A 17,921-nucleotide genomic window follows, 5' to 3' on the forward strand; every position below is an offset into this window, starting at 1 on the left:
AATGACAAGATGATTCGTTATGTTCAATTGGCTTTAAAAACAATATTTTGCAAGAGGCGTTACCATGTTATTTTGTTGACAAACTGATTGACGACTAATAATTTTAAAAAATATGGCTCACACGAGCAGAGTCCTAAACAATTTTCGGACTGATAAGAACATTAGCCTACTACAATAGAGGTACGCAACTCTCCTTCTTCCCTTTTGTTTGCCCGATCGTAAAAAAACGCCACCAATTTCGTGATAAATTTTCAAGTAATAGAGTCCTTTTTGAATCGTAAAAATCGGGCAGTAATAGATTTATTGAAAGGGGAGTTTTGATAGACACGTCGCTGAGAAGATGCCCATGAAATATTCATGACATCCAGGAATTCCATTCCGAACAGAAACTGGAACAGTTCTGAGAAAAAGACGAAAATTGTAAAAATTAAGGGAGTCGGCTGCTTTTGTGATATGGAACTAAATTATACCATTCCGAAAAATAAAATCTGATATTATCAGAGAGAAAAAAGAACAGAAAACTATTCCGGCTTTATTGTTGTCATTTCTTTCTCGTTTTCTCATCTGCTGCGTAGTAAATTTTTTCAAAACAATTTTATCTGTAGTCTAACAAAAATCTTTTTTCTCCCTTTTTGTTTACTATTTGTTCATGGTACACTCGGTTGACTATAGTTTAAATCAACAATCAACCGTTATACCAAGTCATCAAACTCAAATAAATAATACACTCTTTTTCCTTATCTATTCAATGCGCTGCCTCTGAGAATGTTACTGCTAGTCAATCAACACTAAAATGAAAAACATCATTGTTGAATTTGAAAATGACCAAATAGAGAAAGGGGTTACTTTCAAAGAAATAATTGGAACATAACATGTGAATACCGCTCATTCCAATAAAACTCGATGAATTCGGAAATGATGATTACACTTTTAGACACTTTACCATATAAACTTGATATTTTTTCCATATAAATTCTTCATCTATGATAACAAAACCACAAAAGAAGTGGCAAATAGGGGAGGCAGAAGCCAGGGGAGCGTAATAAATTAACATATCATTCTACACTAAATTTCAGACATCAGAGTGACTGATCAAATTATCTAATCTGTCACTCTTCACTAACAAAACATTGAAGACGCGGTTATGTCACTCACATTTCCCAACGTAGATATGATTTGCTTCTACCCTACGGAAGATATCCAGGCCTCATAAGCCCTAAACCTCCTCTTCACGTATCCGATTTTCCATAATCAGAACAATTAACAACAAAGAAAGAACACTGCTGCAGCTAGTACTCGGCTGTAGACTGAAGACTGGCTGATTGTGGAGTAAACGCGCTCTATCTTATCGCAAACGCAGGAACACACTGCGTTTGCGCGCAGAAACGAGACAACCTGCCACATCTCACCTCAACATTCTCATTAGCCTCCAAGATGTTTTAACGGAATAAACGTCACCCCCGGCCTTATTGATTTTTATTGAATCCTTGTATTTCTCTTTTTAAAGAAATTTGAATTTTCGGAATTTGCGAAGGTGAGTCAAAACTTTTTGAACATTTTTGAAAAACGAATTTAGAACGGAAAATGTTCCGCGTCCCAAAACGTGACAGCGCCACACTTCTCCCCATCATTTATTAATATGTGCTCCCAGGTAAGTCACTATCAGGAAAACTTAAGACACGTTCTCTGTTACTCTCAACTATCCCACTGTTGACGACTGCACAGAAAAAACTCAAACGAGTCTAAATGAGTTGGTATTGAGCATAGTAACTGTCCAACCTCTTATAAGAATAATCGCAAACGTTTTGTTAGGCTCCGCCCCCTTCCATCTGAAACCCAGATACCATACTGAAAAATTTAAAAAATTTTCAGATGATGAGATTTTATTGAAATCTTTTTATAAATGAATTATTAGGACTATTTTAAGAGTTTTTTGTGTTGGCACTAATAATCTGACATGCCATCTTCTCGAAGAAAAGTATCATCAAAAGTTCGTTTTTGGTAATCGAGTTCAACTTTGACGAATATCTTTTCATGGAAATTCTCTTGCAACGAGATCTTTTCAAATTCAGAATCTGCGTAAAATTCTGGTCTGAATGAGTAATGTCCAGTCAAAAAGTAGTGAGCACCTATTTTTGCTATGAGCGAAAGTATGCGTTTTTTCTCACTTTTTCCATGAACCCCTACTCATGGATGAAAATGTCAAAGTCCCAGATTTCAATTTCAATTTGCCAGAAAACGTCTATTGAGGGGACTGATTCATTCCCAAAATTTCAGTGCTCTGAGTTCAATCCCCGTCGTTTTCAGAATTTACTGTTTCAGCTTTTACTGTTTCAGCCGTGAATATTCGATCAGCTGCCTGCAGCGAGTAACATAACTGAGAGCGCTAAAATTTTGAGAATGAATCAGTCCCCTCAATAGACGTTTTCTGGCAAATTGAAATTGAAATCTGGGACGTTGACGTTTTTATCCATGAGTAGGGATTCGTGGAAAAAGTGAGAAAAAACGCATATTTTCGCTCTTAGCAAAAATAGGTGCTCACTACTTTTTGACTGGACATCACTCATTCAGACCAGAATTTTACGCAGATTCTGAATTTGAAAAGATCTCGTTGCAAGAGAATTTCCATGAAAAGATATTCGTCAAAGTTGAACTCGATTACCAAAAACGAACTTTTGATGATACTTTTCTTCGAGAAGATGGCATGTCAGATTATTAGTGCCAACACAAAAAACTCTTAAAATAGTCCTAATAATTCATTTATAAAAAGATTTCAACAAAATCTCATCATCTGAAAATTTTTTAAATTTTTCAGTATGGTATCTGGGTTTCAGATGGAAGGGGGCGGAGCATAACAAAACGTTTGCGATTATTCTTATAAGAGGTTGGACAGTTACTATGCTCAATACCAACTCATTTAGACTCGTTTGAGTTTTTTCTGTGCTTCACTTTGCTCGCAAATGACAGATAACGTGTCTCAATAAGATAGCACGTTGTTTTTAGGGACTACTATTGTGTCAGACGGTTGGAGAGCATATGGAGGGATTTAAAGAATGCAGTCCGGCTACCATCATCTGTTCGTCAATCATAAAACTAATTTCGTGGATCCAACCGACAGAAGCTTTTACACTCAAACCATCGAGGCCACTTGGGGTGTTTTGAAATTTTCACGATAATTCGATGTTGCTAAATCATCTCATTTACGAGATAAAATATTACAGACGCAGCGAAAGCCACGAGGATAACTATGATTTAGACCTTGCAGAATCGGAAGAAATGAGTCTACTTCCCAGCTAAAAAGTTCAACCTGTACTCCAGAAATTTCTACCTCACGATCAGAGGAAAGTGACTCCGATGTAGAAATAATTGGGCCGAGCTTGAGCATCAAAAAAGAAATCGATATGGTCGAGGAATATAAGAACGACCCTGATTTCGGTTTCGATGAGCCTGAATGGGTGCGAGTGAGAGTCGCGTTGGCATCTGAGCGGAAGCGGCAAACAAAACTACCACAAAACCTGAGCCTCAGTGTAGTAAACTGGACGGTGAGTTTTGATTTTATTATGAGATTTTACTTGAAAATGTTGCATTTATTTTTTGCAAACTTCACAAACGTCAATTGATCTGTTTTGCAGAGCCAACAGTTTGCTGAAGTGGGACACCAGCTCGGCTTCTCACACGATGTCTGCAGGAGGATTCGGGAGGTCATAACGAGTAAAGATAAGGATAACTTGATGTTTGAAAGAAAGATAACATATCGGACTCTGTGCCAAACCCCTCGCAAATTTGTTGATAGTCTCTATAAAAGAATACTTGATTCTGTGTAGAAATACGCAGGAAGTGAGGAAATTAGAAATGAAATTTAAACAGCAAAATGATTTCTAGGATTTCAACAGTCTTTGGTGTCATTTTCATATTTCTTATGAGCCTATTCACGACATGTAAAAGTGCGTTTTAATACGTATTTCTTTTTATTCACAAACGGTGAAAAATGTCTTTTTTTAAAATATAAATTCCTTCATTTTTCTACATTTTCCCCTACACTTTTACAGTCTTTTCCTTTTTACCACAAATGACATGTGAGATATTAATGCAAGGCCGATCCCTACGTTTCTATATTTTTTCTGACTTCAACTTTTTTTCCATTTTCAATTGTCTCGTACGACATTCTAGAAATTCTTGGACTTATTCAAAAAACTGTTGCTGCACAGCGCTGATTTAGAACTACAAATTGGTGATTTTATACTTTTCAACTGCATTTTTTTGTATACAACATTTGATAGGAAATCGTTTTTAGCAAACATAGAATTTTCACTCGCGTTTGTCTTGTCTCTTTTTAAAAATTTGGGTTTTTGGAATTTGCGAAGGTGAGTCAAAACTTTTTGAGCATTTTGGAAAAGCGCATTTAGTATGGAAAACGTTTCCTTCATATGGAGTTAGAGCTAAAATAAGTGGAGAACAATAGGAATTTGCAGGAAACTATTGACCACTCCAATCCCAAAAATCCCTTTGAGTCGCCCGCGTTTGCTTCAATATCTTTCAGCCCGGGGTCACTCGAAAAAAGAAGAAATTGCTATGGAACAGGAGGCTGAATGGGTGCGAGTGAGAACCGAGCTGGCAGCTAAACTCCCAGAAAACTGGAGCATCAGTGTGGAAAAGTGGACGGAAAGTTTTAATTTTAGTCTGAGATTTCACTTGAAAATTTTTTTTTGTTGCAAATACAGTAAACTCAATTAATCTGTTTTGCAGTGTAAACAGTTTGCTGAAGTGGGACACCAGCTCGACTCCTCGCCCGATGTCTGTAGGACGATTGGGGACGTCATACACACCAGACAAGATAAATGTGACTTGATATTTGAGAGAAAGATACTGTATCTGTGTTGAAACTACCGAATAAAACATTATTGCTATTAAAAACGTTACTTTTAATTATAAAGTATATTATTGTTTAGTCAACTCTTTGTATTTTCATGCACTTTTCAATTCAAACCCCAGAATGAAATCACTTTTTATCATGACCAAAGAGAGAAGTATAAAATCGTACGATATTCTTAAAGTTCTTGGACACCTTTGAGTAGAGAGGCCAATCTACCAGGATCGTATATTTTCAAGGCACATCTAAACGACTCGGATCGTTTTGTCTTCGTTACGATTTGCCAGCTCTGAGCATCAACAGAATAGCAGACGATCCCAGCTCATAGGATGACTCAGACGAAGAATATTATTGAAAGGTGATTTTTCTGACCTTCACATAACATTTTTCGGCTCTGTTCTAGTTTAGATGTCCTTTAAAAATATGAACGTCCCTTGAAGTGACCATATGCGGAAGAAGCGATCAAAAATGATCGGCACACAAGAAAGAAAAAAGGGAAAGGCAAACTCAGAAAAAAAAACAATAAACTGATATAAAGTATGTAGAATCGAATTATAAAATAAAACGTAAACAAAAAACTTTATGGGGTAGGCCAACAAAATTCAGAGATAAGGCGGAATAAAAAATCAATGATGTTTCCGATTATACAGACAGTACACTGCACGGAAATGACAGCTACCCCATCGATAACTAAATTGTAGAGTATACCCGTCTTGAATTTTAAACTTCTAGAAAGACAAGCTTATTAATTTACTTTTGATCCCCACTGTTGCTGCCGGTAATCTTGCCGTGAGCATTGCCAAGTCTAAACTCTGTTTTTGATCCGTTCTCGAGAAAATCTAACTGAAATTGAGTATATTGAATGAACAAAACTAGCAGATCTACAATACAGCTCAAATGGTTACCAATTTTGGCGGTTTTCAGAGGAAAATGACTAACATAAGTTGTGTATTTCGGGGCCGCCAGATGGTCCGATAACTTAGTTTTATATTGGCTGAACAGAACAAAAATAACACATCATTTTTGTAGTTGACCGTTTTTTGTAGGCACACTACCTCGAAAGTTACTCTAAATCATTTCTCAATGAAACCGACAAATTTCAGTGCATATTAGGGGAATTTCGGAGATTTTCACAATGACAACCAACAACTTTAACAATAGAGTTCCTACAAAAAATCGGTCAACTACAAAATTTGTAGCCAAGGGTCGCCCTTTGGTAACCTCCTTACTTGGCTACCAAAGACAATCCGACGGTCCCCTCAGGTTTTCCCCACAAAACTAGGACCATCGAAGCCTTTACTTACCTCTTATTCAATCTGTTTAACAATATTACAATTATCATCGCTATTTCCAGTTATCTGGTTTATATTTAATTATTATAAATTATTATAATTCGAACCACCAAACTACGACTCTAAAACTCATCAAAAGCGCTCCAACAAACCCAAAATCCCTCAATTCTCACACTCCCTCGCCCACGTTCGCGATAGCGGCACTCGCGTGCGGTCGCGTCGCGTGTTATTTCTCATGTCAACCTTTTTAGGCCAGACTAATGCAGTGTTCGTTCTGTCAGCTTGACGACGGTCGTCTCCCGACCGTCTCCGTTCGGTTTTCCCTCGAACGTCCCGCTGAGAATGTTGTTGAGGTGGTCAGATGACAGCACAATACGTTTTCCGTGCCATCTGTACCGAGCGCGTGCTAGAGTCTAGACATTTACCCATTTTATCCGGTTTTTGGGACTAAAAGTCTCTTTTTCCCGCCTTTTCAGTTTTCGCCGCGCTCGTCGTCCATCTCGTCGCCTCTTCTGCTTTTTTGGACACGACGCCCAATATAAATTCCTCTAAATTACCCTTTCTCTATATTTTGGACAAAATTGTTGTTTTATTTTTTCTCTGTTCAGTCCATACAAAATAAAGTTTGTCTGGCTATCAGGTGACGCCGAAATACACTTTCAAACTTAGTCATCTTCCATTAAAAACAACCAAAATTGATAACCTTCTGATCGGTACTATAAAGTGTTTCGGAGTTGCACAAGAAAGATGACAGCCGGGTGGCCACAGTATAACACGCCAACGGTGTACCAATTCTTAACGTCATCTGGCATGTAGTCGGTCCAATATTTGTTTTGTATCGACTGCCAAATAGGCCCAAAAGGGGAAGGACACAAGTAGTTGACGTGCGGTCCGCATTAGGATTCAGGCTCATACCAGAGGACATTTATTGAGTGTCGTGTGGGAAGTTTCTTTCTTCAGAGACAATCGATTATTATTGGTCTTATTCGTACTCCTTTACGTCTGTTTTTTTCCAATGTACTTCTCAAATACCTTCTCAAATTCTACGCTGATCCTCTCAATTTTTTTTCTTTCCTTCAGGCTCATCGTTTCTCATTATCTACAGTGGAACAAATTATGGTTCAACAAGTTTCAATGGAGAATTCGTGAAAATATGCTCCAAGCAACGTAAGTTTTTTTTAATTATAAAATTCACCGATACCCTTTTTCAACGTGTGATTTTACAGATTTTCAACGTGGACAAAAGTTTTGTGAAGTACGAGATGACTAAAAACAAATGTTTGGATGTGCGAGGAAAAAAGAATGTCGAAAAATATGCCCAGAGGAAAAACATTCACGGAGTTATAAGTCACCAACACAAAATCGGGAATGATGACCAGCGATCACGCTATCGAATGGCCGGAGGAAGTGTTCATGCCTAGTTGTACCAAAATTCATTAAATCTTAATCCATAAATTCCGTACATTATTTCTATTCACAATGACAACCTGATAATTTCACATTCCCCCAATTGATCTTTTTGAACGTTTTTACTTTTTTCGTTCTTCTCTTTGTGACTTGAAAATGTTTCTATTACTCGAAAAATCAAAAAAAAATTGCGATGAAACTGACCTCTGAACTCGAAAAGTTTTTTTGAACATATTGGAAGTTTTATCCAGTACGAATCTAGCAAATTTTCTGAAATTTTTCGCAACGAATTTGAGCAGGCAGGTGTGATATAAGAGAAACTCTATTCTAGGTCTTACAAGGGACTTTTTTTCATACACCGCTTGAGAATTTGAAGAAACTTGGCACACTTATACTGAAACGGACAACACGTTTGGAATCCTCTGTTTTCTCTGGATCCGAGTAATACCAAAAAGCCTTTCATGTAACTAACTACAGTCAACGTTGCCTATTCCGAAAAGATCTCTCTGTCCTGTCGACTTCCGAACTCGATCCAAAACATTCCGGGAAAAATCATAGTCTGACTATCTCTTTTGCTCTTATTAGAGCAGCTCTGATGATGTTGGCTCTTGTTCTTCTTGTCGTCACTTCATCGGGCTATTCTGATTTTTTGGTAGCAGTCCAGGAAATCATTGTAGCCTGTCAAAACCTGGTTTGATGTTTAGACTCGTTTTCTCTGTTGATTCCAATTCGTCTTTTGTTGGTTCTGTTCTTGTTTGACTTCTAAGTGTCAGACGTTAGAGATCGTCGGGCTGGTATATCATCTGCCACGATTTTCAACCTCAAATTTTTCTCACCCCGACTCTGAGGTTTTCGTTTTGCTGTCACGTCATTTGAATTAGCAAATTTGTTTTCCTCAGACTTGTCACGAGCCGGGCCGGGCCGAAATCAGGAAAAATCTCGGCCCGGCCCGGCCCGGCTCTGTTGAAACATTTTGAGTTTTTGATTTTTTTTTTCTGGAAATTTTTTGAAATTTTAGAAAAAATGTGAATATCTATGATAATTTAAGCATTTTTACTCTATTTTTTCGAAAAATTTCAAATAATTTTTTGTTAAAAACGGCTTCCCATTTATTGAAATCAGGAAAAATTTTGGCCCGGCCCGGCCCGGCTCTTTTTGACAAGTCTGGTTTTCCTAAAGTCAGTATGAGTTCACTACTGGTACGGCACGGAAGTGGCAGCTATCCCATCAATAGCTAAATTAATGTTCAGGTCACTGATTTTCCAGCAAACAGAGATACTTCAATGGTAACTGCTTCCTTCATTTTTCACTAAACTGTTCGTCTAAAAAAACACTGCGGCAAATTTCACAAAATGCACAAACCTATTGGTTTTCAGAGGCTTCTAATGGAATACATAGGTGCACTATCGTTTTTCATCTTATTTTTTCCAGAAAGACTGCTATTTCCTTTTTGTTTCTCCGTCTTACAAGGGAAGTCTTTGGAGACGCCACTTTCAAACGATCTGTAAATTTTGGTCATAGGTACTTTCGACTACGTGGATTCCATTTCTGCAGTCAAAACCTGCTAAATGTCTATGTGAGCCGAGTTATGAGCTCGCAAACTTTTCATACCACTCGTACGTTGAAAAAAAGTAGAACGTCTTTGCGTATACTATTCGCCAATTTGGAATGCCATGTAAAAAAGCTTGACCATATGAAAAGTTTCCCTCATAACTGGGCTCACAAAGACATGTAAACAGAAATGGAATGCACGTAGTCGAAAGTAACTATGACCAAATTTACAGATCATTTGAAAGTGGCGTCTCCAAAGACTTCCCTTGTTAGAGTTTACGAAACAATCATGACTTTAAATTGAACACTACAGTAAGAATTTTTAACTAAAAAAGGAATAATTCAGTTGAAATTATCAAAAAGTGTTTTCAGTAGACATTATTGTTAGTTTCTGCTCCAAATTTGAAGTGTCATGCAGATTCCAAGTTCTCTGCGATGTTATCAAAACAACATGTAGAAAACTCAGAACCAGCGATTTTCTGTATTTACTCATCATTCTACTCCTAAGAGAGTTATAAGAGACACTGCAAATAGGGTGTTGTATACCAAGAAAATGAGAGGAGGAGAGGAGATGACGTAACGCCCCTGATGATGTGTAGCTTGGTAAGATTAGAGGAGAAAGACCATTGGAGACTTAGAGAAAAAGAGAAAATCAAAGTGTGCCTGCCGCATCGCACTATCACTATCGGTCACTAGAGGAATTGACGAACGGAGAAAGAGAGAACGACACCTGAATAAGAGAGAGAGACAGAGTGAAAGACTCTGCTGGTCAGAGAGACTCCTCTGGCTCTACCCCAACATTCTCTTTTGTCTCCAAGATGTTTTAACGGAATAAACGTCACCCCCGGCCTTATTGATTTTTATTGAATTTTTGTATTTCTCTTTTTATTTTATTTTTTAATAATTCGGATTTTCGGAAATTGCAAAGGTGAGTCAGGACTGTTGAGCATTTTTGAAAAAACATAGAACGGAACACGTTTCCCCTACTACTTAAAAACTAATAATTTTTTCTAGTTTTGGGGTTGAAAAAGTGCGAAAAAAACTGTTTACAAAAACTATGCGAAAACACACATTTCTCTCGATAAATCTATAATTGCTTCCATTTTTCAGAAGAAATGTCCAACGGAACTTGCGACCGCAGTACGTCAACCGTCAACGCTGTGGTTGTTTAGTGGAAGAATCGGAAGAAATGAGTCTACTTCCCAACTAAGCAGTCTCATCAGTACTCCAGAAGTGTCCATCTCGAGATCAAAGGAATGTGACTCCGATGTTGAAATAATCGGGCCGAGCTTAAGCATCAAAAGAGAAATCGATATGGTCGAGGAATTTAAGGACGACCCTCATTTCGGTCGATGAGCCTGAATGGGTGCAAGTGAGAGCCGAGTTGGCAGCTGAGCCGAAGCGGCCAACTAAACTCCCAGAAAACCAGTGCGTCAGCGTAGAACAGTGGACGGTGAGTTTTAATTTTATTCCGAGATTTTACTTGAAAATGCTTTATTTGTTTTTTGCAAACTTCAGTAATGCGAAATAATCTGTCTTGCAGAGCAAACAATTTGCTGAAATGGGACACCAACTCGACTTCTCACACGATGTCTGCAGGAGGATTCGGGAGGTCATAACGAGAAAAGATAAGGATAACTTGATGTTTGAGAAAAAAATACTGTATCGGACGCTGTGCCTAACCCTTCGCAAATTTGTTGATAACTTAGTTTCTATAAAAGAATACTTGATTCTGTCTAGAAATACACAGTAAGTGAGGAAATAAGAAATGAAATTTAAACAGCAAAATGATTTCTTTAATTTCAACGGTCTTTTGTGTCATTTTCATATTTCTTATGAGGCTATTCATTACATGTAAAAGTGCGTTTTAATACATATTTGTTTTTATTCAGAAACGGTGAAAAATGTCTTTTTTTTACATAAACCTTCGGAGAATGCGTTATATTGTACTGTCGAAACAAAAAAGTTTCGACATTTTCAGAATGCAAAGTCAGTAGTAATTTTGTACTGAGTCTACATTTTGTCGTAAGAAAAAAAATGCCAGAACTTTTTTATTTCGACAATACTAACTCAAAATACACGAACAACACAGTTTAGAAACACGTACCAGATCAATAAGACGACTAAATTCGAAACGCATTGTTTCAGAAAACATTTTATTGAACTCTGGTTAGTGACCAGAACATTTGGACTGCAATTCCAAGTAGCTTGGCGTTCTCGTCTCTCGCGAAATTTGAATAGAACACATTGCTCGTAACTGGAGAAGGGTACAATAAGCGATGCCAATGAATTTGAGACTAAATTTTCTTTCAGTTGTACATGATTGTCTTCTCAAGTGCCGCTTCCGAGTGAATAAAACGTTATGAACAAAGTTTAAAAAGCATCGTCGGCATAAAACCGCTCACACATTCAAAATATTTTTCGCATGCTTTTTCTTTTCCAAAAATGATGAGAAATTCATCTCTTCTTCAAAAGTCATTTTTCGGTTTCGAAGACAAATGGAGGAGGGAGTACAAAGTGCAACATGTTCAAATTTGCTTCTTGTCGTTCATATGGTCAAAAAGCAAGACACTCGAATTGTCAAGAAGAATACCGGGCCTTTTATCATTTGGGTTTCTAACAACAATCGATTTCATATGATGAAAAAAAAAATTATACACCACATATTTGGTTTGATACTATAAAAAAGTGCTATCACTTTAGATAAACGTTCGTTTTCAACATTTTTGAATCTTCTCGTGCCATCTCAAATTATCAATGAAGTTTTAGTAGGAGTAAAGCAATGTCGAGCAGTCATTTCAAAATATTCTCAAGAGACTCACCGTCTATTCTGAGCTTCTCAACGTACAAGTTGTCCGATCAGCAAAAAAAAGAGATCAAAGGAAGAGAAGAAAACAAAGGAAGGGAAGCTGAACATTGACGAATTAACTTGGAGAATTTCGATATTCATGTTCTTTTTTTCCTTTTTGTTTTAATCTACTACGCTGAAATATATCATTGTAAAAAAATTTTTTTCTTCAAAGCCAGGACACAGAAATGAAAGTTTTAACATCCGAAGGTTGGATGAACTCACATAAAAATGACGTATTTTGTTCTTTCTCTCAAAAAGTTTGTTTCTGAATTGTTTTGGTTTGATAAACACGTTTGTATCTCTGAAAGTACTTGTTTAAAAAATAAAAATGTGTTATGTTATATTTATTTATTCATCAAAGAACATGACTGGAAAAGAAACGGACGCCTTATATCAAAAAATTCTCTATGAATAATTTGGAGTGATTTTGTCCGTCATTATTGTATTTTGTTCAATTTGTAACCAGAAAGAACAGTCACAACTTTCAAAATAAGAAGCAGGACACATATGCCATTCTTTCTGCCAAAAACATAATAACAACTCTTTTGGGAAAACTAAAAGAGAAATAATATTGTTATTATGACACAAGAAAGGAAATGAGATCTGAACCTTGGAGAAATTAATTGATATTACCGGTATACAACTGAAGCTTCAATGTGTTTTTGAAAATATACAAGTTGGCATAAATTTTCTCATTCTTCTCTTGATTAATAGCAACTATTCGTTTTCATAACGTTGCTTCTCGGTAAGTCTCACTATTGCTAGATTCTGCCCTTCACATAGAAACAATGTTCCAGATGCCATTTCATCACAGAACTCAAGAAATCAGGAAAAACAAAGTTCACAGCAATCGCCAAAAAGCTAAAAAACGAGAAACCGTTCAAACCGTCGCTTGTCGAGCGGTTGTAGTCATGGGCTCTACTTTCACCGTGGTATTCATCGTTATAATATTTTTTTGGATTTTCCACTTTGCTGCAGTTCAATACCGCGCTGTCTCAAAAATAATCAGAGATTCTGGACACTTCTTCTGATTTGAAAATCAGCTACGTTAACAATCATCGTTTTATACTGATTCATTTTGATTTTTCGTTGTGATTTTCAAATTTTATCAAGCAAGTTAGTGAAATCTTATTTCTTATTGAAAAACCTTCTCTGCAATTCAGTAAATAGCAAAAAGCTTCATAAAAGCCCTCGCCCTTGCTTCCGTTTCTAGGTATCTCTATTTACTTCAGATTTTCCTCTTCTTTTTTCATCTTTTGTTTTTGCCCCCTTCTTTTATTTTTCCTTCATTATCCATACATGCTCTCCACTTTTCCTCCCAAAAAAAGGTTTGTAAATAGCTGAACCTGGTCTCAATTGTAAATACAATTCTAAGTTAGTAAATAAATCATTCTTGCATACAAAACGTTTTGGAAGTCTATCCATCGGTCCCAATGTCCGCAATTTTTTAGAGATGAAAAAGAGAGGCGAACGGGCCCAAAACAAAACCTTGCGTTCTTTGAGCAGCGAACGCCGCCTTGGACCACTAGGCCCAAAGTACGCTTTTGTGTGAGAGTAAACACGTAAATAAGGATTGGGATTAATAAAAGAAATATGATGTACACCATTGGGGCCGTTTTATCAGAATTTCCAGGCAAAAACTGATAAAAGATAACTTATTACTATTGACCCAACTACGGTAAATATAAAAAGGACAAGATCTATGCAGACTGTTGCCCATCTCAATGAAATACCGGTAGACAAAGTAGATGTTCTCGCAAGTAACACAACTGATGACTTCTAACGCTGATATATTCCAAGCTGTCGCACGGACTTATAGTAAAACTGAACAATTCAATATTTGGATGTGACAATTTGTTTTTTATCCATTTTTTCCAATGTATCATTTTTCGTTTCCGAGAAATCGAAATTTTAATGATTACAGTTTTATTCAATTTTCAGAGATTGATATCTTAATCAGCTGATTCCCATAGCTTAATTTCATTGTGGTTTTTGCAAATACATGCTTGTTTTAGTGAGTATACAAAGTTTTAGCAGTTTCCAAGCCAATTAATTTTTTTTCGTTCAAATTTTTCGGTCCAAAAATTTGTGAAAAAAAATTTGCCAAAAAAAAATTTTTTCTCGAAGTTGGTTTTTTGTTGGCTTATATTAATAATTATTATGTGTTATTGGTTTTTGAGTTTTTGAAAATGCCATTCGCTGCTCAGATGTCGATTTTGATCGAATCTCACAATGGAACTCCTTTTCTGAAAATTGGCTCATACATATGTAGGTAGTTTCGTCCATTCTGAATACGGTAGTTACAAAATCTTTTGCCCATTCCTGCTCCGTAGCATACAAATCCGGAGCATACGGAGATTACAAAAACAAAAAAACTAAATGTCGGGGAAGAGAGTCGAACACCAGACTCTTCCACTGGCGCGCCCGCCCACTACTACTTAAAAAAAAAGAAAATACGATAAAATTCTATATGCCAATTTTCAGCAAATTCTCAAACATTTTCTAAAATGAGTTCCCTTGCCAGGCGAAATCAGTATTGACTGTATGAACAGAAACCCCTGTGTTCTTTTAACTCTACTGACTTAAAATCCTGATTCCCGATTGTTTCGGTCTCATAGAACTCAAAATTGAGAAAAGTGAAATGAATCCTCTTGGGAATCAAGCTATTAGTCATCTTTGTACTTTTTCTTTCCTTCCGACATTCCGCGTGATACTACAGCCAAAATCTGTACGGAGTAAAAATGGTTAACCAGTCAAAAAGACTGCGGCTCTGACACCCATGTAGTACTCTATGTTGTTTAGTTTTTTCAATTTTAGCAGAAAAATGGAAATTTTTTACATTCCAAACTCTAAAATGAAATGTATTTTAACGTTTCGTTCACATTTTTTCTTTGAGTTGTTGTTGCTTTCCGATTTTATGATTTTCTTATGTATTGTGATTGCTTTTCCTGCACATTGGCTTCGTTTGTAGACATTTTTACCATTTACCGAATAGACAATTCTCCAAGATAATACATATTTGCTGGATAAAAATCAAAACTTTGCACTTGTACTACAGCCTAATGAAAATCAGGGATATAAGTTTCAGCTGAATTGTTCTTTTTTTCAAAAAGTCAATGATTTCTCTCAGAATCTCATTGAGGTGTTCAATTTGAATTGTTATGTCAAACCTCAATAGATAGCGGCTGGAGAGAGAGGAGAGTCTGAATATATGACGAGTCTACGTCATTTATTTTTTATGTTCTTGAACGACAAACATTTCAAAGACCGTGTTCCGTTCCCCCCTTTCTTCCACCTTTCCTTCTCTTTTTCTAATTCCCCCACTTTCTCAAGTGACCGATAGCCATCGGGCAATGCGGTATCTTCATTAGAGAGAGGCTAAAGAAAGAGGGGAGTCTCTCTGACCATCAGAGTCTTCCACTTTCTTTCTCTCTCTCTCATTTACGTTTCTTTCTCTTTCTCCATCCCCCATTTTCTCCAGTGACCGATAGCCATCGGGCGATGCCGCAGGTTCATTTTAGTTCTTTTTGCCTCGCCCCCCCCCTTAGTTTCTCTCAGTCTCCAATGGTCTTTCTCCTCTAATCTCCAAATCTACACACCGTCGGGGACGTTACGTCATCTCATCTCCTCCTCTCATTTTCTTGATACACGACACCCCGCTTGCAATGTCTTTTATAATTCCCTTGGAGGTAGAGGAACATAATGAGTGAATGCCATTTAGTTAGAAAATAGCTGGATCTGATTTTTCAACATGTTGTTTTGATAGCAGGTCCGAAATGTGACCAGAAACTAACAATAATGTCAGCTGAAACCAATTTATGATGATTTCAACAGAATTTATTCCTTTTTTAGTCAAAAAGCCACTGATTTCTGTCAGAAATTCATTGAATGTTCAATTTGAAGTCTTCATTGTATTTCAAATTCAAATAGGAAAAGTCTGAACAGAGAAGGAATTCTCTCTGACCACCAGAGCCTTTTACCCTCTCTCTCATTCACGTTTCCTTTTCTCATTCTCGGACTGATGAGAATGTTGGGGTGAGATGAGACAGAAACAAGTAAAAGGCTAAAGAGAAAGGGGAAGCTCTCTGCCCATCAGAGTCGTTAACTTTCTCTCTCGCTCATTCTCGTTCCCTTCTCTCTTTCTCCGTCCTCCATTTCGTTTAGTGACCGATAGTCATCGGGCATTGCGGCAGGTGCACTTTCATTCTGTTTGCCATCCCTCGTTTCTGCGCTGATTCCAAATCTGTATTCTGTTTTTGCTGAACGATTCCGTAAAAAAAAAGAAGATGATTTTGGCGTATTTCAATTTCAGAATTTGTTTTCAGAAAAATTTTTGTGGAGTTTCTTAAATTTTCAAAAATGACGCATCTACAAAGAATTTGTCTGAAAATTTTCTATAGTTCCAACACAGACAATACGATCTACATGATTAGAAATACACGTACAACACAAAAAAGTTTGAAAAAAATAAAGAAAACGTTAATTTTGGGAGTCTTGAAAATTTCCATTTTTGTTTTTTCCTCTACTCTCCCAAATTACACACCGACGGGGACGTTACGTTGTAGCCTCTCATTCTCATGCCTTCCTTCATACACAACACTACAATCACTTCTTTTGCTTGTCGTCTTAAAAAGGGAGAAAATAGATAGGCATCAAGTAAGAAACTTAGTTTTGAATATGGAATCACGTATATGGACTAATTATATTTTGATTATTATATATGAAACTAAAAAATTGAAATTAAACATATGCTAAAAAATATCTATACTTCCGCCGAAAGTTCTAATTCTTTTGTTTCATTATTCACTTTCTCTGCATAATCTTTTCAAATCGTTTTCTTTTTCAGATGGCAACAACGACAGTCAAGTATCTGCAAATTTGACGGCATAATTTCTTCTTGGAGCGTAGTGAAACTGCAATGAGCGAATTGTAATTCGGAATTAGGAAATTAAAACGTTTTTATGTAGTACGTTTTATCAAATTTTCTTCCCAAGTATTGAAATTTTTTAAAAGAAAGTATTTGAAAGCGCGGCTTTTAAAAACTCAAGCATGACACGTTTTCTTCTGAATGATTCATAGTACTTTCGAGTTTTTAGAGGCAAGTTTTGGAACAAAACCCATTGTCGACCAAAAAACCTTTAAAATAAACATTTCACCCCTGTACTTCAAAATTAATTTTTTGGAAATGTGCCCTCGAACACTTCTCTCGCTGAAAAAATGCACTTCAACTAATTTGCTCCCAGTCCTCTTTCTACCGCAGAGTGAGTAGACATTACTGTTGCCAGTTCACGAATGGATGACATTGACAAGTTACGGGAGGTAGTGGAAAGTAGAAATGGGTCACTTTCCACTACCTCCCGTAACTTGTCAATGTCGAACTCCACTGGTCTTCCAGAACTTGCTTCTTCGGCCAATGAAAAATTATTATTTTTGAAACGATGGACCCAACGACTAATTGTCTGCCATTGAGGGGCATTATCCTTTTAAACTTCAACCATACGTTCTTCAATCTCAGTGATCTTGGAGTTAGATAGAAACAAAAATAAAATGACATGACGAATATGAAGTCGGTCGGGGACAAAGATTGGTGCCGCGTTCATTGAGAGGAGGCAGCCAGAAGAAATGAATGTTATTGTCAATACACCCGACGTCTTATATAATGGAAAACATGCACTATTTGGTTTGATTCTTGCTCTCTGTCCTATAGCAGAATAACAAAAATACGTTCGAAAACTTTTGGGACAACCTAATAGAAGAGTGCCATTCGGATATATGAATAAAAACGAAAACACTAGAAGATTTAGACACATCAAAACACAGGAAGACATTCAACTTCCAAACAATCAGTACCCTAGCTTTCTCTTCAATAACTCAATATTTTTTTCAGAATATTAGTACTGCTAAACAACACATCAAGCCGCCAAAGTGATGGCAACTTCTGAGAAGGATT

The 17,921-nt window shown here is 36.8% G+C and overlaps 1 protein-coding gene across 1 annotated transcript; it reads left to right on the forward strand.

Moving 5' to 3' along the window:
• Window positions 1-3,401: 3,401 nt before the first annotated feature.
• On the forward strand, window positions 3,402-3,824 carry GCK72_022960 (uncharacterized protein; the record flags this gene model as incomplete). Its single annotated transcript, XM_053735151.1, has 2 exons — window positions 3,402-3,542; window positions 3,633-3,824. The coding sequence occupies 2 exons, from the start codon at window positions 3,402-3,404 to the stop codon at window positions 3,822-3,824; spliced, it is 333 nt and encodes a 110-aa protein (XP_053578717.1).
• Window positions 3,825-17,921: the final 14,097 nt, after the last annotated feature.

Source organism: Caenorhabditis remanei, chromosome X, assembly GCF_010183535.1.
Source record: "Caenorhabditis remanei strain PX506 chromosome X, whole genome shotgun sequence".
Lineage (NCBI taxonomy): Eukaryota > Metazoa > Nematoda > Chromadorea > Rhabditida > Rhabditidae > Caenorhabditis > Caenorhabditis remanei.